This window comes from Passer montanus, unplaced genomic scaffold, assembly GCF_014805655.1.
Source record: "Passer montanus isolate IOZ18808 unplaced genomic scaffold, ASM1480565v1 scaffold7, whole genome shotgun sequence".
NCBI classification, from domain to species: domain Eukaryota; kingdom Metazoa; phylum Chordata; class Aves; order Passeriformes; family Passeridae; genus Passer; species Passer montanus.
The window spans coordinates 7,849,608-7,874,150 of NW_024372147.1; the positions used below are offsets into that span (position 1 = coordinate 7,849,608).

Genomic DNA, 24,543 nt, shown 5'->3' on the forward strand with positions numbered 1-24,543 from the left:
ATCCATGTTTTAATACATGAAACTTTAGTAACATGCTCACAATTCATGATCTGTGTTTGGATGCCATTTTTGTTTTGTTTTCTGTGAAAGAAAGAAGGCCTTCTCTTTTTCCAGCAAAACAAAGTTTATAGCAAGGAGTCTACAACAATGTGTTCTGCTGAAGTAGGAAGTATGTAGCTGGAGAAAAGAAACTGGTTGTTACATTTTCCGTTTAAATAATATAAAATTTGAACTTTTCGCTTAACATAAATAATTGGAAAAATAATTAAACTTTATAATATGTATTTTAATGTAAATGATACATGTCTGACAAGAAAAAACAGATTTTAAAATTACAAAAATAATGAATTTCAGCAAAATACATGGTAGCAAATGTATTTCTTGAGTGACAATGTATTTTAAGATGGTCTCCATCCAACTTCTTATTCAAGTGATTTCACATTTAAATTAGATTTCTTTCTGAATATATGTAGGTTAACAAACAAATCTTCTGATTTTGATATTTCATTTATTTTTTCTCTTCCTTTTAAAAATGGAATTTTTCTGGACCATGAGCTTAGATTTTTTGTCACAATTTGTTTGCTCTTTTTTTTTGAGCAGTATTTCACTCCATACACATTTTACTACCAAAAGAAGTAATACAGCTTCTCACCATTTTTTCTATGAAATATTAGGGAAACTCATTTCTGAGTGATAACCAGCCAAAAATAACACAGGATTTGTGTTCAGGGCTGAATTTTTCATATTTGCTAAAAAAAGCAACTGTGACACAGTTCACTTTACAGTTATTTTCCAGATTAGTTTAAATAATTGAACATTAGAAGAATCTGTCTATTCCCACAGGAAAAACTGTCCAATAAGTCTCTCCCTTCATCTAAGGGTCACAGAGGAAACCCTGGCTAGACGTTTTGGTGACTAATTTAAACTATCTGGCAAGACAATTGATAGCACCCTTCCTTTGTGTTGTGACAAATATATTTCGACTGCAGTTTATTAACATAATCCAGCACAACCACAGACATATTGTATGTATTATAGCATAGAATTAGAAACATTTTTTGCACATCACAGTCTTTATTCTCTCTCTTTTTTGACAAGGATCTGGATAATTGCCTCAGCAAATGAACTGCTGTGTTCAGTCTGTTTCTGTAATTTCATAAATTGTTTTCCATGCTAAAACTAAGCAAGCTTTTACTGAGTAAGTATAAAGAACCACAGTGTAATTACAGCGGCAATATTATTAAAAAGTGTGACAGAAATGGTATTTTAACTGACAACTACTTTTTTCTTTGCTTTATTACAACAAATCAAATATATCATGAAGTGCCAGTTAGTGAGCAGCAGTGTCTTCTTCCTCTCTCTGTGTCTCTCTCCCTTTCATGCACACATGCACATATATACACAGGCTTTGAACTGAGACTTACCATAGAAGATTGCCACATAATCTAGATCATAAATTACTGGGTGAAGTTCCCACCATTCCAGGAAATTTTATTTAAAATTTAATACTTTAAATTTGTGTTTGTCTTGTACTACATAAGTTGAATATTTAGCTTTTGAGCTTTTGTCTGAATATGTTGGTCCCCTTTACTGGTAAACGGAATTAGAATTATTCCCATTACATGGATGGAAAAAGTGAAACACAAGAAGTGATTAACTTTCCCCAGACTCAAACACAGTGAATGAGCAGGCTAAGAATGAAACTTAAATTTGCTGTCTTAATCATAGAACCATACTGCCTGCAATCAATATGGCCTTGATCCAGAGCCCACTGAAATCAATGAAAAGGAAGGGTTTGAACAGGTCCTGTATATAATGTAAAGTCCTTCCTTTAGTTTATTTTCCTTCTAATGATGTGGTTATTAAAGTGCATTTTTTCCATACAATACTTTTATAGGGAGTAATTAAATCAGTCAGTGACAGTGATAGAATTTGAATCTGGAGTAGTGGATTGCTTCCCTATTTCTGAGTCCTGTTCTTTTAACTTATTTTAAGTGGAACACTTTTTTGTATATGAAATGTTTATACATTTAGAATCCGTTCATTTTATGTATGTATATAAATGCACATAAATATATATACACGCGCACACACACACACACACACACACACACATATATATATATAAGGAATCTGGTCTACATTTCTTTATGGTTTCAGAGGTCTGTGTTCAGTCCTTTGCATTTAATAGTCCTCAAATGAGCACAACTGCTGGTATGAAAAACACTATGTGAAACACTAGCATGTATCATTGAGTTTATAAAGTCTATGCAGGCTGGAGCAATGTGGGTTGTGAAGTTAACTTTACTAAAGAAAAAGTAAAAAAAAAAACTGAATGGGGTTTTGAGAAAATATTTAACTAAAACATGATTTAAAAATTGGTTTTACTGATCTTCAGATATCTTAGAACATAATTATAGTTGTGAAGTCTGTAGCAAACATAATGTTTTCAATATTTTTGACATCCTTTTTTACTGTCTGTGGTGTGATATGTCTGTAGGTTTTTATTAGATTAATAGAATTTCTGCAAAAATGAGTGAGATTGTCATGAAACATAAAGGGCCATTTCATTTGTGTTTTGTAGTTCTGAGAACAGGGAAAAATGAGAACAACTGAAGTACTTATTGAACTGAACCATAGTAATGGTATTTAGGTAATCCCTTCACAAAAATTAACTGCATGAAAACTTACCTTGATTCATGTACTGGTCATTTGTGATCTTTAAAATTGGTTCACCTAACAGCTCAAGATCTGTGAAAACCTGAAATGATTGATCCTGTCTCATTGGTGAGTTCTGGTGGCAATACTAAGGAAAGAGTTTAAACAGGTGTTCCTTCCAAGGAGCCTCCTGGTGAAATATTTTTAAACATTTTTTTAATGAAAATAACCTTTGAAACTTATATAAACATCTCCTATACAAGTCCATAAATCTCTCTGTTTTCTAGTAGGCTGCTTCAAATGTGGTTTTAGCATGTCTGATTTTACAGTTATATTTACCTTTTTTGCATGGTACTGAGAAATGTATCTGAGTGCTCCACATCTTGTTGATGTCTGGCAAAGGACCTGTACAATGTCATGTACTCAGGTAGTTTATTTTAACATTTTTCTTAGATGAAGTTTGAGGTATTTTGAGTTCTTAGATGTCCAGTAATTCTTAGTTCCAGGCTTGGCATGATTAAAGGGATTTTTCTTTTCCAGAGTCGGAATTGAAATTTGAATTACCTGAATCGGGCATGTTGTTGAGTAACAGCAGTGTTAGTGAAACCAAATCTACAGCTTTATTATTGTGCTGAAACTTACTACAGACCTCTGATTTCCCCCCAAAGCTTCTCTCCAGCCCACCTTCAGCAGCACTTGTCATCCAGAGCTACCTTTGCTTGACTAAGCAAGATGTGCGGTGTGTCTAGGCAGGAGCTGCTGGTTGACCAGCTGCTACCCCCTCACTATTAAGTGCAGTGGAATGCCCTGGCTGGAAGTACCTGACAGGCCAAAACAAAAGGGTCTGGAGACTGCATGTAGCTTCTGGGCCATGTTTTATGCTACTGTATTATAAGAATTAGGTACACAGGCAAAGCCTACCTTTCTACCAAACACAACAAAAGCACATTCAGGGATTCACAAATTGTGGAAGGGTAAAAGGATTGACACATGGACTCTGGAACTGCTTAACTAGTGTTTCCCTTGGAGACATAGTCAGATAGGTTGACAAGCCTTTTTGTTAAATCATACTATAATTATTTTCTTAATTTAGTAGGACAAACATTTCCCACTTTTTGTCATACCCTGGACACAAATGGGAGTTAAAGTATCCCTCTGTCTGGCTTCCTTTCACTGACACGAAAGCTGGAGTCCAAGGATCTTCTGGCTGAATCTAGTGGTTCATGGGGTATATTTGCCCCATCTGCTCTGCATGCTAAGGTTTCATGCATGTGGAGTTTTGAGGAGTGCTTCTTATACCAGTTCATTATTCCTTGAGAATCTGCTGTTCTGTGAAAAGCGATTCCTTAGAAAGCTGCAGATGTTGCTCCTTTTTTATATTCATATTTTGTGTTCTTGAAAAGATCAGGAGCCTTTTAGTTTATAAAAGGAATAATGTTTTATGAAGTGAAGATAAAGAATAAAAGCAAAATACTTCTGGTCTTTATATTTTTTTTCTCAAAATATGAGTGTATTTTGACCTGGCAAGTTACAAGCCTTTATGAAAAATTGTCCATCAGTGATACAGATAAATTTTCAGTAGTTAAACTCTTCTGGTTCAGAGCTGCACAGGTGAACCTCAAGAACTTGCAGGGGCTTTACAAAAAAATCTAAATTTATTTGAGCTCCTAATATTATGCTATAACCATTAACTATCAAGGTAACATATGTACATTGAGAGCACTAGTAAAAGGTATTTGAAAGGGGTGTGTGTGCATGTGCATGTGTGTGTGTTTGGGGTATTTAGTCTAGAAGTCATTAAAGTGAATTTCATACTTCCTCTTTTGGTGATTAATGTCTGTCTGGATTTCAATAGGATGGATACACATGATGTGCAATGGCATGTTTTCACATGTGAACTTTGCAGGGCTGTGGCAAACCGATCAGTTTGTTATTATGCCCATTACTCCCAAAAAAATGTAGTAGTTAACCCTTAACAAACCAAATTTTAAATTCTTCTAAATCTGAGACATCAGTATTTCTGTCTAATTTTCCTCTAATATATTCTCTCTTTTTTTTGACATGTTTGCATCTTTGTCCCTAGTTATTTTGATTATTTCTGTCTCTCTCCCTCCATCTTCTGCCTTTGTCCCTCCCTCCATGTTTTTTTTCTGAATCTGAACCAGTGCTTTCCTTCACCTTTTGCTTCCTTCACTATTGCTGGTCAGGTAGGTGTTCTGCTTCTCTCCACATATTTTTCACTCCCTTGAATTTTTACAAAGCAGTGGAATAGCTTTGCAATATCTCCTTATATTAAGTAAACAATTGAAAATTCATCACTTGCTCATAAGCAGTGATTTCCCAAAGCATGTCAAGTATTTAAGATTTAGGAAAAAAGGAAAAACTTGGTATAGATCTAAAATCTCATTTGACTTTAAAAATTGTGCCTGACCAAACCCCCCTGAAAACATTAGAAAAAAATCACAGAAGTAACAATTTTGTTTTGGGAAAATTATGTGAAAGTCTGTTCTCATCTGCCAGGATTCCCTTCACCAGTTTTGAATTTGGATGCTGACTCTACGGGAGAATTTACAGGGCTCCCAGAATTACAGGTTTCTTTCAGTGGTATTTAATAATATTACTATCTAATCACTATTAGATACTGTCCTATGCAGTAATTGGATGAGTGAGATGCCTTCTGAGTTAACAGTTTTGCCAGTCTCCTAGGGAGCATCTGCTTTTCATCTTTCAGTCCTTACTCAATGGGGCCACTGTTTCAGAGAAGGGAAGAAATTTTTAAATGAGGTGAAGAACATTACCATATATGCTTACAACTGAAAGGTGTATTTTAAAGTGTTATACCAACAGACTTGAATGATAATTTCAAGAAGTAATACATCTGCATGAATGTATGGATATCTGCCAATCATGGCCACACTCTCTGGTCTCACATCTTGTTCTTCTCCCTGCTCAAAGGAGCCTCATATCCTGTGCCCTGACACCAGCCCTACAGCCACCTGGCTGCCCTAGGGCTGACCAGCCTGCCCTGGTCTCCTGGGCAGGGTGAGATCTGCTCTGCATGAGTTAAGTTTCCCAAAAGAGGTGTTTGAGAAAGAGGGGATACCCTTCATGTAGCCAGAGAGATTTCCTTTGCCTGCACTGTAGCCCATGATCCCACTCACCCTTACCTGCTGGCACAAGGTAAATCTCAAGACATGAGGAAAGGACAAAACTTGCATGTGGTGGGGAAAATGAGAGAAGAATGGAAGAACAGCACAAACAACAATGTCCTAGATGTAGCTTTTTAGACTTTGCCCTTCGGGGTGTACGTGGCTGCTTTTCTGCTGTCTCCTAATTTGAGAATTTCTGCTTTCTAGACTTAATTCTCAGTCTCTCTTCCTGAGCTGTTAATTGTGATTGAAAAGTAGAGGAACTGAGGAAAAGACGCATTATGTCACTCAGGAAGTCAGTGAAATTGGTATAGAAACAACACCTTCTTGCGGTCAACAAGGCCTGTTCCATGTCTTCATGTTTGACTTCAGAAATGCCTTTGCTTGTTTGTTTTTTTTTTTTTTTAGCCACTGCAATTGGTAGGTGGAATTCAAACACGAGTAACAGAGGCTTCCAGTTTCTGTGTTGAGGACAAAGCTGCTAGACTGATGTTTTGTGCTGTGTGTCATGATGGCATCTCAATGCAGTGGTCCTGTGCTGCTGGGAAATACCTGCCCTGCTTTTATAAAAATTGCTTGAGTGCCAGAAGTAATGTGGCCAAATGTGTGTGGTGTGCTGCTTTTGCAAATCTCTGCAGAAGAGCTTTAGGAATTTCTGTATGGCATTCATTCCACTCTTCAATATGGACATCACTGGCCCCCTTCCTGCCCCTGGGCCAGCCAGGCAATGAATCAGTGTTTTCATTTCTCAGAAGTATGCTAACACCATGCTAAAGGCCACTGCCATTTTCTTGTGTAGTTCGGTCTTTGCCTAGGAAAACTGAGATTATTCTCTGTACTTGGTGTTCTCACTCATTTCAAAATCATGCTGATATATATATACACATAAAGAAAATAAGTGATAAGTGGGAAGGGAAAATAATATTAAATATCATTAATTATATATGTCATAATTTATAATTTTTTATAACAAACAGATCAATTTTTTTTTGCAAAGACAGGAAAAACTGTATCTAACCTAAGCTGGTAGGTCTTCTGTGACAATGTGCTTCATTTAACCTGTTTGTGTACAGTGTAGCATTAAAAAAAAGGCTAAAACTCAGAAGTGCTTTTTCCTTATGTTTTATGTGGGTTTTTTTTTTCAATTTGAAAAGGATTTACATTGATTTAAAGACATTTTTCTAGATTTTGCTTTGAAAACAAATCATGTCATAGAGCTTTGCCAAAATAAACTTGGCAGCTTACATTTTCTTTCCTTTTTTTTTGAGTGTTGGCATGTAATGAATATTAATGGAGCATCACTTCCTGGTTTTTGGCATGATACTTTCTTCATGTAAATACTGCTTTTTGAAATACCAAAAGCCTGTGTACAGTTCAAGTCTTCAATTAAATTTAGATGAATTTTTAAAGAATGTTTATTTTTTAATTGTAAATATGTTGAAATTTTGTATTAATTTTGTTGGAAATTTAGGGGAAGGCAATTTCATTAGTTTAAATTCCTTAGATACTTAGCACATCTTGTTCCTCTATGTCTGTGTTTAAATTCCTGAAGTTAAACGCCTTTTCTTTTTGAGGATTTCACAGCAGCAGGCACATTTTCAGCAACCAAGTACTAATAGTGAGAAGTGAATCAGTCTGAATAAAGTGGAACTGACCTGAATTTGATCCTCAAACTAAAACTAACCACAGCTATTTTTTGTTTTTAGAAATCACTGCCATACACCTCTGCACCATCTGGATTTTTCCTAGGAGTTGAAACAGGCTTATCAACATACTGCAACAGACTCTGTTTTTATGTTGTGTCTGGCAGAACTGTTACCCAAAAACTCTGGAATTCTCACCAGAAGGGTGGCTTTTAAGCAATTTCCAGACCAGTTTTCACACCAGAGTATTAGGTGGTAAGCAGAGTGAAGAAAAGAGCCTGTGCTTATGATTGCATCCTGTTTTTACCAATCACTAGTTTGTGCTAGGCTAAATATTGCTTTTAATTATGAGCTGGTTGAACTCTTACAAAAAATGAGAGAAAAGTCTTCCATTTGTCTCATTGTGACTTGAGCTTTTCATCATGAAAATCTGCTGGCTATAACGAGGTGACATATGAATTTCTTAGAGCTGACTTTAGTCCTCTCTTTAGTGCATGCTTGTTTAATGTTAGGGCCATCCATCATGTAGACCCCAAGGTCTAGACAGAGTTGTATTCTATCTGGCCTATGCTTTTGTCCCAGGAGAAGAAAGTTGCAGGTAAATGTGGTGATCTAACTCCTCCTGCACATAGACAGGCATTTACTGTGCAGCTAATAATGACATGCATGTATGTCATTTAAATTCCTAGGTAGATGACAGCAGGAAATGGCATTTGTGATGGTGAGGATGGCAGCAAGAGCTCATCAGAACTGCTGCTGTGTTTGTCTGGGGAGGAAGGGCACTAAGGAACAGCTACAGCAATATCTGCAAATAAAGAGTACCAACCATTAATACCTGCTATGATTACCACAGGTTTAAGTGTCCCTATGCTGCGTTCCGGCCCTACAAGCATCAAAATGCTGAGAGCAGGATTTGCTCCCCTCAGATCAGATAGTTAGGCTGATAACTAGAGAGCTGATATACTTTAAAAACTATCATAATCCTCTCAATTTTGTAGTTTGGGAGAGGATAGGTTGTTACTGACACATTTTCCAGGTTACTATGTTTTCTCTTATTTCATAAAACTTCAGTGGAACAGGACAAGTCTCATATTAACTGCAGTGGGAAGAGACTCTGGGCCAGTGTTTTGCATACACCAAGCCATTTCACTTTCTACCAGCCTGGTCTGCTTTTTCCACAAATGTGCACAGTATGTATATGTATTTCCTGCAAAGTGTTTGCATATTACATGGTGACCAAAGTAACTTCTGTCCTGTGATTAACTGGAGGGTGCTATGACAGGAGTCAATACAGGGCTTAGCATGAGCACAGCATGTACTCATAACTATACATGCTGGATTAGAGCCTGCAGGCTGGACTTTGCATAGGGAGTGAGAACATTCCTCTTTCTGCCGACTACACTTTCACTTGTGTAGTGAGTGGCAGCAGGATTACTGTAGCTGATGTTGCACTTGGCGAGGTCTATCACCAGCATGACAGAAGGTGAATGAAGGAAATACTAAAGACGCAAAGAATATTGTATTCCTCTGAATAAAGGTGGGAGAGAGCTTGTAAAAGAAGCTGAGAATGCACTTAATTCACTCAACTTTGTCTTTGAGGGTATGTGTTGATTTTTAAAGGTGTGGAACACTGACAAATCAAAATGGACAGCCAGGATTTGATAAATACAAGGTCCAAATGAGCATAGTTTGCTTCTTTTATTGAAATAAACTAGCAAATAAGTGGGTTGAAATACAATGTATGCTGCCAAGTGGCAAAAGTTGCTGTTACTTTAATGCAGCATATTAGAATAAGTTCTTTTGGATGGGGTAGCCTGATGGTTGCTGTATAGCTGCTGTCATTTTTGGCTGAATGCATGTGTCCAAATAGATGAGTTTTATCTAATAAAATAGTTTATGTTCAATTTTTTTAAAGAAAAAACAGAAAAAAAGGGGGAAAAAAGGAGAAAAATAAGAGAAATATTCTTCATTAGTTGGTTTACTTTTTTTGCAGAATTTTCAAAGTTTAGGTATGCTGGGAGTACAATTTTCCTTATTCCAGATCTGAGATACAGGAACAGGTTGTCAAAACCAAGTCATAACTCCCATTACCTAATCTGTCTTAGATTTGTAGATAAATGAGACTTCAGGGTCCAGAGATAATATTTTGACATGCATTTCAAGGTATAAATTCACCTATTAGTATGAAGTAGGAATGGATAATATCCAAGTCTGACTGGCAACCACTCCTGCCACTATATAATACACAAAAGCACAGAAAATATAAACAAAACAACCTGTGAATTTTTTTCATTTGGTCCAGTGTAGTATCTGAGTTCTCAACTGATTTCAAATAAATATTTGTAATTGCTAATCTATTTTAAGAAAAGAGATTAGAAGAAAAACTGATTTTGTATTTAAATGTAAAATGTCCTGTGTGTTTGTATGAAGGTGCCTTCCTAATTGCAAAACCACGAGAGAGCACATTGAACTTTCAAAAACAATTCCATAGTCATTTGACCCAAATCAGGTACAGTAACTGTGATCTATGCAAGACAGTAATACTTCTCAAACAAGGAGCTTGAGAAGCATTTGAACAATACTCTCGGGTGCATGGTTTGACTCTTGGGGATGGTGCTGCGCAGATGGGATGGGCCAGAAGTTGGATTCCCTGATCCTTGTGGGGCCCTTGCAACTCCGCATATTCTCTGTTTCTGTGACAAATTTGTAAGGTCAGAAGTAAGAAATGTAAAATCTCTTGATTACCTTCTTTGGTGGTCAGGGGCATGTCACTGTTACAGAAACTGTGGTAATAAGCTAGCATATCTTACCTAACATAGCAATAAATATGCAGGTGTAAAACAAAAGGCAATGGTATTTGTAGGACCAATGACAAATGTGAAAAGCATTGCAACACTCTGGTAAGCTTCGTAGGCTTTGTTGGTCATCTTCCTGGAATGGTGCTTAAAAATTAGTTTCTTCTTGCTTACTGCTTCTTGTATTTTAAACAGATACAGAATTTTCAGACAGCCATCACTTAAAAAAAATAAGAAAGAAAGAGTTTCTGTTCTTCCTCCAACACTGACCCCCAACATAAAATTTATTCTAGCTTCATTGTCAGCAAATTACTATATGTTGTCTCAGGTATCGCTCAGGACTATTCCCTTAAACTGCAGCCACCTGATTCTAATTAGTTTCATTTTCTGCACATGTCATCAACTGTTACAGATAACATTATAAAAAGGAGGAGTGATAAGGAGAACGAAAGTTACTTAAGATCAACATCCTCAGAACTTCTGTGTGTATTGAAGGTCCTTTACACTTCCCAAAATTGAGTCCCAGATCAAACCAAAAATTGGGAAGCATCAAGAAATAAATAATGAGGGTCATTATCAGCGATCTGGAATGCTTTCATTAGATAAAGCCTTTATCTCAATGTCTTACAAAGAGTCTTTTTACACCCATTTAATACAACCAATTTTAGTATTCTAATTTTTTCTTTTTATGGAAAGTTGTTGAAAAGAGACTTTGCTCACTTTTGCACATGACAGGACATGAAAGGAAGTGGTGTCTTTTTCAAATTGATTGGCATTTTCTTTCTGTGATTCCTTAGAAATGAAATTAAGTTTGTAGGTCAGGAAGAGGAAAGCTGCATTGATGCATATTCATTGTAAAGATACTATTTCTTCCATTTAGAAATATGACTGGGTCTGTTGTCTTCTACACAAAAAGGGTCATAATCTGGGATAGATTGTCTCTTGTTTCTCCTCACACTGCTTCTGAAATCAAGAAATTAAGTGAGGTTTTCACATAGGTTATGGATTTCAAGTCAAGACTGAGCCTCTGTGTATTTCCTCTGCCCACCCTGAGACAGACAGAAAGCACTATGACAATTATGATGTACAGTGGTCAAGGTAATTTCTGAAGTTGACTTTGTGTTACTTCCCATATGCTTTCAACAAAGACTTGCTGACTGAGCACATCCTAAGTATTGTGTCAGCCAGGGCCACATGTCATATGGAATATAACTCCTATTCTATGAAAGTTACTTTTGTTACTGTGAAGAATGTTTACACTCAAAGGTCTGCTGGTACATGTGTTTCTCACTTTCCTAGCACTTTGTGGATTTTAGACTTAGTAAAATGCTTACCATGCATACACACATCAAATTCTGTGCCTTTCATTAGTAACCCTAGTGTAGCACGCTTCCTCTGTCTGATGCTCAGTCTTATCTTACCAAACCTCCTAATTCTGAATGAGAAGGAATCTCTTCACATTTAGTCGAGATCAGATTTCTTTGAGAAGAAAAAAAAAAAAGAAAAAGAAAAAAAAATTAAGTAATTCCACAGAAGATCAGATTTCTTTGATTAAAAAAAGAAAAAAAAATTAAGTAATTCCACAGTCATTAACAACACCCTTTTAAATGAAGTAATTTTACTGCTGAAAAAACACCAGTGTAGAGAAGTTGGTTACATCTGTGAGAAAGGTACTCTCCAGAAATAAGGGAAATTAAAATTTCCAGCTTGCAAGAAATTTCATGTGTTTTAACTAAGACCTCCATGGAAGGTATCTTTAAAGGTCTTACAGGAGAGACCATCAGTGTTACAGTTTTCATATGGCCTTTGATCCTTTTCACAGGCAAATTGTGTTTCTACCAAGCTACGTGGTGCAAAGTGGTGAAAATGCAGCTCAAAGAAATGCCAGGTTGTGTGGCTTACTCTTCTGACAGTTTTGAAGATGTGCCTTTTTACAGGACCTCCAGAAATGGGAATTCTTACCTGATTTTTTGTGTGTTGTTCTTAGTGCACACAATGATTTAATTAACAAATTGTGTTATATTTTTTTCCTGCCTTTATAGAATGTGAATATGAGTATATCTAAAGAGTGGTGGTGTGAGTATTTGCAGAATCAAGTGTTGTGTTTTGTTAACAGACGTTAAGAAATAGTGGTGCAAACCATAAAAGACCTGGAAATATGGGGGTTTTTGCAAACACTTACTTGTCTTGTACTTTGTTCTTGTTTGTTTGTTTGCTTGCTTGTTCAGATATTTTAACACATAGCTGTATCATGTCATTATTGTGTTAAAGATAAATGTTGTCTGTATGTATGGCTTGGCAGTAGATCTTTGATTTCACATGTCCACAGAATAAATTAAATCTCTCTTTGTGTACTCTACAAACATATTTTGCCTGACAAAACATGTCCTATCTTATAGGAATTGAACATTGTATGTTGTAAATCTGTGCAATTAAAATACTGCTTTTAAATGTATGTTATTTAATGAGACATGAACTTGATGATCAAAATTATTTAAATGTTTGAAGTAGTATAGAGGGGAGGCCTGGGAGAACAAAGATCTTCTGAATTCATACATGATTCTGTAGGATGGAAACCAGCTTTGTACCAATAGGTATATTAGGAAAAGAACAACCACAAGAACAAAAACAAAACAAAAAGACCCTACCTTCCTTGAAGAAAAGGATGGTCTGATAAAGGTTCTGCTTCAGATTACAAAAGCAAATATATGTATGTTATAGTATATTATATCTATTTCTGTTCTTTAGTATAGCTAAAGGACAACTTCCCATGAAATAGTGCATTCCTTTAGAATTGCAGATTTTCATAATTTTTTTTAAACATTCCTATTGTAACCTACATCAAAAGGGCAGCTATGTTTCTTGTGTCTGACTATACATATGCATTATAAAAAAGTGAGTCTACTGTAATTACCAGTTTGCAGAGCGAATTCCTGCAGGGTTTGTACTCTCCCCATTAGTAAAAGAGATAAGTTGAAATGTATTAAAATTTCACTGTACAACTGGGAGTTTTTGTTCACAGTAAATGTGGTAATGTTTCTTCATTGCTTGACTGTTTGTGTTTAAATTTAGGCAGTGTGCCCAACAGGGACAAAATTATAGGATAAAGCTATGTATAAAAGAAAATCCTTCTGAGAAAACCAATAACATTTCTCCCTCCACTGCCTGCCCCCCCTTCTCCCTCTTTTCTCTCTCTCTCTCTCTGGTTTTATTACATATATGTATATATGTATAGATATATTTTTTTTTTTAAATGTTCCATTCTGGCCAAAGAGATGCATATTTCACACTTACTGGAATTCTTCTCTCTCCAAAATAAGGTAAAGGGATAGATACTTTAGCGAATATTTGTGAGAAAATATCCATTGCTTTGTTTTCAGGAAATACAAAGAAGCAACATTTGAAAGTTACATTAATAAAAGAAGTGCATATTTAAGTAATGAATTACTTAATCTAAAAAGGAGAAAATTTTTTCACCTATTAGACTGGCTTTTTGGGGGCAAGAAAAAAAAAGTGTGTTTTTTTCTTATTATTATTTGCTTATAGTATCAGTTTAGTGGCTGACAGGGTTGATCACTGAAAGAACAGTGCAGGATTGAGTATTTTATTAATGTAAATAAGTTACTGCTTTAGGGTATAACTTAAGAACAGGATACATAGTATGGAGTTTTGACCTTGAAGAGAGAGAAAAGATTATTTTCTTTTTAAAATTATTTTCAAAATAATAAAATCTTTCATCATAATTCTTTTATGTAACTTCTGTAGAACATGTATTTATCTTTAGTGGCTAAAATGCAGCACAGTGCAGTGTAAATCCACATAATTCTTTTTGCCAGATTGAAACCCCATAATTTAGAATCCAGAAAGCAATAACATCTGAGAAAGAAAAAAAATCCTGAAAGGAAGAACTTCCCGAAGAGCAGATTAGACAGTAAGCAATGTATTTGTGATATTATTTAAGGAGAATTCCTGAATAAATGGACAGAAAGAAATAGCTATTCCTTGGGCCATATTGCATTTTACTTTGTTTAAATCAGATCTTGCTTATTCTTTAAATTTATAGAAGAAAAAGGTGGAAAATAAAAAATCTGACAGATTTTGCTAACATAATTTTGTGTGGACATACTTGTTAGAAGTGATATATCCACTTGTAATTTTAACTGGACAGACTAACTGAGATTGATCAAAACTAGTCTAGAGATTATGAGCCATCTGATCACCTTTATGACTTTTAACATTCTCATCATCTTCTGATTGATTTGTGGAGAAACAATAGATGAAGAATAGATATTAGGCTTAATAGATTTGTTATTTGATTTAATACATTGAAGTAACTCTTTTTCAACTACTTAATAATTACTGAAAAAAATCCTCTTTTCTGGATTAAGGACCCAATAGTCCACATATAATGTTAAAAATTTCCTTCCATGTTCATGCTAGAGCCACAGGTTCTTTTTTTAAGATACTAGAGGTAAAAAATAAAAAAAACACAACAATTTTTGAGCATATTTAGTTTTAATTTTTACATCAGAGGTTTTGAATTATTGGTTGACATACTTTATTCTGAAACATCTCCTATAAGGCAGTAGAAGTTTGTTTTGAATAGCAAGGCTGATACCACACTATAAAAATATACATATTTATAGTTTATATATATAACTTTACAGTAAATATCAATATAAAATGATAGATATACTTTATAGCATATATATTCTTATAAAGAGAATATACTTTCTCCAATTCAGTTGCCAGAAAGATCCACTTGTTTTCTGGAAAAGTATCACCTGGACTTTTCTTATAATTATGGACTGATCATGGGCTGATGCATTAGGGTGGAAGGAATTTTTAAAGATCATCTAATCCAACCCTCTGCCATGGGTAGGAACATCTTCAGCTAGATCAGGTAGCTCAGAGACCTGTTCAGTCTGACCTAGAATGTTCCCTGGGATGAGGCATCCACCACCCTTCTGGGCAACATGTAGCAGTGTTTCACAACCCTCCTCAAAAAAATTTCTTCCTTGTATGTAATCTAAACCTACTCTCTTTCAGTTTAAAGGTGTTACCCTTTGTCCTGTCACTACATGCCCCTGTCAAAAGTCCCTCTCGCTTCTTCCAAGCCCCTTTAGGTAGTGGAAAGCTGTTATATGTATTCTCTGTAGCTTTCTCTTCCCCTGTCTGAACTATTCCAATTCTCTCAATCTTTTCTCACAGGAGAGGTATTCCAGCCCTCTGATCACTGGATCGCTGTGGTCCTTATTTGTGCTAGCTCCAACAGGTTCATGTCCTTCCTTTGCTGAGGACTCCAGAGACAAATGCACTACTCCAGGTGTGGTTTCACCAGGGCAGAGTAAATCACAGGTCCAGGGCAGGCCAGGAAAACCAGTGGAAGCGACTTGCCTCCTGTGGTCTTTAAAGGAGAGAGTGAGTTGTGTGTCACTTGAGATGAGTGCCTGGGTGTAGCTTGCAGTGTCATTCTCCAGAAGAGTCTTGGTTAGAGAAGGGTATGTGAAACATACCATGCATGTTGGATACCTATCTGACACTGACTGCTGCCTTGGCAACATATATGGCTGAACTCCAGTGACTGACAGTGGTGGTTTCATAGCAGAAATCTGGTTTTCATCTCTAAGAACAAATATCTGTATTTGCTAACAGCCTCTTGGGCACAGGGAATATCATTCTTAAATCAACTATGTTTTTTCTTCAAATTTTAACCAAAGAAGCTCTTGTCAGTCTTAATTTTTTCAGTGCAAATAACTTTGATGCCTGAGATGCTCAGGCTAGTTTTGCATGCTATAGAAACATAGGGTGATACTCTGCCTGCAGTCTTTGTATAGTATCCTGTAGGCAGCCCTGTGAGCTGAGTTCTAGCATGAAAGCTCTACAGCCACTTCCTGAAAAATAAAACATATATTCTGTGTTGTATTTCTCTAGAAAAGTCCAGGTAGCATTCCTTAACACAGGTTTCTGCTTTTACTGATGTCTGGGGTAGAAGTGAAGAGCAGCTCCTAAATTAATGCAAGACTACAAACATTTTTTTTTCTTCTCTTCTTATTCCCCATTCACTTAACAGCTCTTTCTCAAGAAGACTTGAAAACAATTTTTTAGCGTGCTTAGAGACTAGGTTTTGCTTACTCCAGGAAAATCTGTTTTATCCTATTAACAGCTTTCTCTCTTGTTAGCATGCTTCCCTTCCTATTGTATTAGTAACTGTGTTCTTGAATGCTACAGAGAAATATAACAATATTATTACCTTTCAAATTGTATTTACTGAAAATAAATACAAGTAAGAAACAATACTAATATAATGTGATGTGAAATTGCTAATAAAATACTGCAATGCAGTAAATAACTCAGAAAGTATTTGAGTATTTCTAAATGGGAGAGAGATTAAAAATACAGTAACATTACATGAATGTTTCAGACCATTCAAATGCAAAGTTAACCCTCCCTTACTCTTTTTGGTTTTGGGCAAAGCACTGTTAGGCTATTAGTATTGCAGTTAGTAATGGTCATGTATGACTTAAAGTTTTTGTCTCTAGGTGATTCCTATGTATAAAATCACTCATTTACTAATGATAAATTAATAAGAAATGATAATGCTGAATGTTTTTGTCTTACCTGTTCCCTCGTTCCTCACCATGTTTTGTGAGCATCTTATTAGCCTTATGTCTGAAAAGGTATATATTAGCATTACCCATTTTTTTCAGATTGGGCAGTTATAAGTTGAGTGGTTAAGTCCATCTGTTGGAGTGACAGACCCAGGATCAGTATCGAGACATTCCCCCTCTTCCAGTCCAGTGTTTTGGCTGCTGAATTACCAATACAAACATTTTTAGCTGAGTTTCAAAATTGTTATTTTTGTATAAGAATTGCATTATGGATGTATATGGTCACCCTGCAGAGGCAGAAATACTTCTGCATGTTTCTGCTACATTCTGGAGAAAGTGCAGCAAGCACTTCCACTCTAATTTTCCCTCTTTCTTAGAAGTTAAAATGTAGGTGAGAAGGGGGATAATGAATCCCATGTTTAATTTTGCTTGTGGGTTCTTTGCTTTACCTACTAAACTGTCTTTATCTCAATCCACCAATTGTTTCACTCCTACTATCCCGATTTCTCTCTCCTATCCCACTATGAGGGTAGTGTCTCTGTGGGCCTTAGATGTCAACTGAGTTTAAACCAAAACAGTTCCCTATAATACCAGTCTCATTACAGAAAGGTAACGTTATTAATTTCCTAAATGTCAGTATACAAATGGTCCTCCTTTTGATGTTCATTTGAAAATAAACTGTATTCTACTCTTGATTTACCAGCTATTAAAAGTAATGTGATTTTATTTGGATCTTTTTTTGCTATCTCTACTGCTGAATTTTTGCTGTGATCTTTTAAATAAGTACTTAATTGTCAGGAAAAAAAATTGGATTCATGAAGTAGTAAAGGAGTGACAGATTTTTTAAGAGCTTGTTAGAGAAAATATATGTGCTCTGAAAAATAAAGAAAAAAATCTGAACCTAAACCAGTAGTATGGGACAGTTTTGTCATATAGACATTGTCTTCTTAACAAAGAAGCAGAGTGAGAAAATTAATGTCACAGGAGACTTTCTGTTAAGAAAGTGTTGAAACATTTGAAGAACTTATCTGTCATCTTCTGCTTCATAACTTATTCTGTCATGAGTCAACATACAGCAAAACAAGAGTGGATCTCTGTGTTTCTTATTAGTTTTACTCATTAACTTTGATTATTTTGGTGTCTCAAGATCATCTACTTTATGATGGCTTCAAATTGTTCTTCTAATGACAGTGTTATTTACTTTCAATAAAATATTACTTCAAAATTATGCCATTTTTATTTGTAATAGAGAGTAAAACTGTTTGACAGTGGATAAAAATGTTAATTTTTAACATGTGTTTGGGTTTCTCTTAAGTTGAGACATAAGCTGCAAAAAGTGCTTTTTGCTTCTAACACTTCCCATAATTTCATGCAAATATTCATTCATTGGTATACACCTGAACTGTTATTAATTTTAAAAACATAAATGAGATTATTTACTCTGTCAATTAAATGTGGAAAGCTCTTGCCTGTATTACAGAATTACATGGAACTTGTGAATTGTCTTTATAGAAAATCTTTATTCTACAAAATCTAAATTTGAAGTATACATGTGTGTGTGTGTGTGTGTGTGTGTTTAAAATCCATGGCATCAAGTATACATATGTGTGTGTGTGTGTGTGTGTGTGTTTAAAATCCATGGCATTTTTGCTAACTAACACATTTAGTCTAGGGTGCCTACTTGCTTAGTCTTACAGATTTTAATGCAGCTGTCAAGAACTGCACTTATGTACCAGTTTGCTGGTTTGCAGTCTCACTAAAAGAATTTCACAGGACCAAATTATCTCCAAGCCTCATGCTTCTGTGGCTGCTAACAGTGGATTTAGATTGTGTGTGCTCTGTGGTGTAAATGTACAGGAGATGCATTAGAAATGTAGATGGAACATCAATGCAGAGAATGAGTATAGTTGACTCCATTATGTATTCAGGTGCACAGTGATATAGATGTAGAAAGAAGACATTTTTAAATACCTTTTTAAAGGCACTTGAGAAAGGTGAGGCAAGGACATTAGGAATAAGACTCTTTATCACTGCCACTGCATAGAAAGATGTAGTTGATACTTCAATAAGATGCTACTCAACCTCACAGAACTCTTGAAGCCTCATCATGAGTTACATTTAAAAGTTTTGTTGCAAAACTTGTCTGTCTCTCCAGAATGTTGCATCATTTAAAACCATCTCCATCTATTATGACCACTTGTAACTAATCCAGAGAAGGAATCATATCTGTTCTTTACATACTCTCCTTCTTCTCTCCACACTGTCATCCCATGGCAGCTTATTGACTTTCATCTCTTGGAAACTCTGCAGAATAGCCAGAAAGATTGTTTTTTCCATTACTGTTGTGGGCTATTTCTATTAACATGTGAATAACGCTTACTTTTTAGATATAATAAAATTACCCAAACAATATTAAATTAATATCCTTGGTCTGGGAGAAACCCAGAGAAGCCAGATCTTTTAATAGCCATACAAATTTATGTATAGGTGTACTGACATCATGCTTTAATATTAGGCACAGTTCCTTTCTTTTTGCATTATGCTTTACAGGAAGAGCATCTCAAAAGAGAGCTGCAGGATATTTCTCATGTCAATTAAAAAAATTTAGGATTTAAGGAATCAGCAATGTAACTATTTTAAATTATTTTGCTGAAGTCCAGCCCATTTCATGCACAGGTCCTCAAGGGCCATTGTAATTTTGATGGAAATACAAGAAGCAATATGTTAGGAACTCAGTGAAAGGTATGTATAAAAATGTCTGAGCATTCCTGTTAACTGCAGGCCATTGACATGGTAAAATATAACAGCATGCATGTTTCAAGGAGGTGTATGTAGGAAATTGTGTTTTGTTGCATACTTAAGGTGTTAACCTCTAAGTTGTCATCTAAATACATGGTTGTCTATGAGCTAATACATGGGAGTCTGTGTCTTCTGATTTTAGCATTCCTTTCACTATTCACTGGTTTCTTTTCTTTCTGGCTTTCTTGGGGAAGTTCCTGAGAAAAATCTCAGTCAGGGAAAATTTCTGTTTCTTTCCCTAGAAAATAGTGTAGTATGTAAAGTGCCATTGCATAAACTTTTGTATCAAAATCTTGGGAAGGCACCATTACAGTGCATGACTTGTGGGATGCCAGCTAAACTCTTTCAGAAGCACTTTCTGCCAAATTCTAACATTGGTACACCCTTGGATTTTTATACCTACACTTTAACAGGTTGGAACAATGGTTGCAATATTTAGCTGCTACAATGAAGATCTTTTTATCTTCCCCACTTCCCACCCCATCCCTTTAAAACTGATCAGTACCAAATGTCCAACCACAGTTACACCAACCCACTCAGCTACCTACAGGAATACCAGCTACTGTACCTTAAAATCCTGCTGCTGAGGAATGGGGGTCTGCATTCAGACTTTGGTTTCTTAGGTTAATCTATGCCACATTCACCTTCAGCTGCCCTTCTGGCCTTTCTGAGCCTGTTGCACAAGCTGTCAGTGGCTTCTGCTCCCAAGTTAAATAGAACTGAAAAACAGGTGGAAAATACTAGTTCATCATGGTGATGCATATCTCTGTAAGGCTTTGTAAATTCGCTAGTTGTATTATGAAGGTCTTAAAGCACAATTCTTTCTTTTATGTTAATGAATGTTAGTGTTCTGATGCTATGTGTAGGATATCACACTGGTTTTGGCATCTTGAATCTTCCTGAGAAGAAGACAATTCAGAATTGTCACTGAGTTAATTACATTGGCTTCATGTTGGGTATTGTAGCAATCTCAGGTAGTTACGGTAATTCTGAATTAACTAAGCAAAGTGAAAAATTAATCTCTGAAATAAAGATAAAATTCTACTTGAGACTTTCAATAGCCTCTGCTACTAGAGAATGGCTCCAAATTTATCTTGCATCTGCCCTGGCAACACTTAATGTCATTGTGTCTAGTTGTTGTTTAGGGAATGTAGGCATCAGGCTAACAAAATAATTTGCCCAACATCATGCCAGAACATGAATTAGAATTAGTATTTCTGGTCCTAAATGAGCATCTTCCAGCTTGAGGGGTAATCCTCATCATTCAGAAGTATGCATGGGATTCTCTGTGGTGGAATGGGAAACTAGTCAAACCAAATTACAACCTGGCATCAATATACACCCTTGGCAGAAAAAGCAGCCAAGTAAGGCCAGGCTGAATCTTTTGGCCATGCTAATTATGTTTTGATTTTTTCATGCCAATCGATATTAATTTATTAAAATGCATAGCTCTTTTTGAAGACTTTCTAATTTATTTGTTGGAGGAAATAGCTGATATTCTCATGTTTCTGAAAAACGTGGGTGAATTTTTTTGGCAGTATGTATAAAAGATAGAAATCATACTAATTAATTAGTTCAACACTTTGCATAATCAATACTCTATTTCATTCAGAAAAGAGGAAAAGAAACATGTAACCTCTAAACTTCACACCCCCCCCACCCCGTTTATAATCTGTAGTGGCTAAATGGGTAATTTTTGAATGGGTTTAATAAAACTTACTCTTAAGCTTCAACACTATATTTCAGGTCCAAGCTGAATCAAATTTTTACAGGCAACCTGTTGACCTCTAGGCCAAAAGTGGATAGGGTTGTAATGGAAATGCTGATGAGCCTTAATAAAGCAACTCTTCAAAATGTCAGAGTTTGATCTAGTACATGTACTGCACTATATTACACCTTTTACATGTACTGTAAATGACACATGAAGAAATTAAAATATCATAAATACAACCAATGTTGTATTGACATCAGTGCAGGGATCTGAAAAAAGTGGTGAAAATGAGAAAATCTTCTATGTCAAAACAAAAATATCATTTTGAAAGACCTCCTTCTTGCAGTACAATTAATTACTGAGTTCATTAATTAATGAACATATTAGCAAAAGAACACCATTACTGACCAGTGTAGTCTTGATATATTACCAGGTCAATACACTATTGAACATGAAACAGGACCTTCCAGGAGATTTTTTTTCTCATAACCCACAAACACATATATTATTCCTGCATGGTCAGCACTTCTTTGGTACCCTTATATTTCGTGTTACTAATTCTTTTAATCATGCATCCATAGAGCAATGTTTTATAACCTGGCTAATGAGTAATTGGACAGGTGACATTGAGACTGAGGCCCTGAAGTGTCAGGCATAATAGAGCAGGATTTTTTTCTCTCACTAGGTTTTTGAGAGTAAAAGGTTGTAAAGGAGCAGATAGGATAAGAGGAATAAAGGATTCTTGTAACAGAAATTTGTCAGAGAAATACAGATATTAAATGTATGCATGAACTATAAATGTCTTTACATTTCTTCTGATGCAGATTAAAAAGTGAAGGGATCAAACATTTAAAATCATTCCGAAGCTTTTTCATTGTCAGCAGCCAAGGAGCTTAGCCAGGCCAAGATAATGCTGAATGTAATTTATTTAAAGCCACTACAGTTAAGATAATATTTTTTGTATGGAAAATATGTGTACTAATTCTTTGTAAAAGGCAAGAGTCTTAATAATTCTTTGGTATCTCTGTGGCAATGCGTACCAAGCACCCTTCCCCCACCTTAGCCCCCAAGTAATCATTGATTGCATCTAAATCTATAGAGATATCTTTTCCTGGCAGCTCTGGTAGTTACAGTAGATTGTTAATCTGAGAATGATCAGAATAAGCCTCTTTGTCTCAGAAATCTCCATGCAAATTATAACTAAATGCATGCCATAAATTTATTAGTAGCAGTTTGAAGTGCACAGGTCATCTTCTACACTATTTAAAAACATATGTCTGTTACATTAGAAAGAGCCTCATTCAATTTATATTCACTTTTCTGTGGCTGTTGCTAGCCCGTGTCAAAGTAAACCTGTGTAATTTTTGAAATAACTCTAAAAAGGAAGATGAGAATGTCTGTTATTAAGGAAGGTGTATTATTAAGCAAATTTGAGATCTCTGCATGGGACTGGAGTTTCACTATTCCTACTTTAAAACACAGAAATGCATTAACAAATGAAGAGTTTTAAGAGGTAAAAAGCTATTCCTAGATACTGGGGAAAGTGAGAGATGTAAAGACAAGTTACAGGATGTTGTTTGAACCAGTCCTATTCTTGAACCTTGATCAGTTCATTGTTTTGGGAACACATAAAATCCATTACTTCTTTTTGCAGAGTTATATGTTAGGTGAACCCCAAAAAGGATATTAAAAAATAACCTTTGGATTCCGTAAGGAAGGGGAAGTATATTTATAGTTTTTGTTTCCATATATTTTTGTTTCCTAATTTTTATCTGGATTTCAAACTGGTATGCTCCTATGGTAAGACATCCCTAGTAACTTTCTTCATGAAGTCAATGTAAAACCAGGATATTTATGGAACTCCTACAGCATCCGCATCCTACCCCCTTTTTTTTTTTTTTTGTAAAGAAATTAGAGCAAATCTTAAAAAGATTTCAGGAATTTATTAATCTCCATGGGACATACTGACGTATGTTTTTGAAAGAAAATTATTTTCTACTTAAAATAGGAGTGAGGCTTTGAATGTTGGAAGGCTGGGGTTTTCTATGCAGTTCATATCATTCTAGCTATCACAGCAAATTTGTACAAGAAGAAATAAATAGATTAACATGTGTTTTCTGTTTCTTTTTCCAGGCCATCCGCTGTACACTGGTAAATTGCACATGTGAATGTTTTCAGCCAGGGAAGATTAACCTGAGAACCTGCGATCAGTGTAAACATGGCTGGGTGGCTCATGGTAAGAAATATCTGTTCTGGTCTTGTTTTTTCAATTCTTTCCATTCTTACTAGTATCTTTAAATAATAGGAACTGGATTGATACATACAATAGTGGTACCTATTTGTCTACATAGGCATGTGTGCACAATCTGTGTTTGTCTTTGTGTATGCATGCACATACTTTTTCTACAGCAATTTGTAGGATGTAAAGGTAAGAGTCTGTTATTCTGGTGACAGCTTCAAGTGCCACTGGAGTTCAAAAGCTTGTGTACAACTCAAAAGAATATTCTAGCCTCCAGAAAATAATGTAGTTCCTGTAGGGCTTAACAGAAAGGCAAAAAGTTTACGTATGGTTGCACAGCAGAGTTTGTATTGAAAAGAAGCATCAGCCAAGAAATCATGGGGACAAATGGAAATTCAAATTTACCAGCGTCAAACTTTCAGGTCTCATATGTTGAGAGTGTATCCTATATTGCAAAGAAAGTCTGCATATGCGATTTGTGAGCTGAACCTCTCTTCCCATGTTTAAGTATCTTAATGAAGATAGGAAGGATTCCCAGATCAGGCATGAAAGCATAAAAATTCACAGAAAGACCTTCAATTTTATTTATTCTTTTCTACTTAATGTTCTTGGAATTTTTTTTTCTTGAAAGCCATTATTAAATTAGCATGAGAGAGCAGGAGAGAGCTATATACACCATTAGAAGGTAAATAAGGAAGATAGCTAAAATTATTTAATGAAAGAAAAATAGTGAGGGTTTAGGATGGGGAAAGGAAAGATTACTATATGTGTGGAAGAAATTACTGTTGAAGTTTTCTTCTCATGATCTAGATTATTGGTACCTAAGCAAGCACAGCCCTCATCCCCAACTTCTGCCAGACATTTGGGGGCTTATATTCGGTGAATTTTATGATATTTTGATGAGAATTTGGGTGAAAGGTTAGTACTTTTGTCCTAAG

The 24,543-nt window shown here is 35.6% G+C and overlaps 1 protein-coding gene across 3 annotated transcripts in view; it reads left to right on the forward strand.

Moving 5' to 3' along the window:
• BNC2 (basonuclin 2) overlaps nucleotides 1-24,543 on the forward strand; it is a 322,874-nt gene that overhangs the window by 186,331 nt on the left and 112,000 nt on the right. For all 3 annotated transcript variants that reach the window (XM_039729959.1, XM_039729958.1, XM_039729960.1), the window contains one exon: nucleotides 23,500-23,602. In XM_039729959.1, the coding sequence (XP_039585893.1) occupies nucleotides 23,500-23,602 (103 nt within the window). The remainder of the gene's footprint in view (nucleotides 1-23,499; nucleotides 23,603-24,543) is intronic.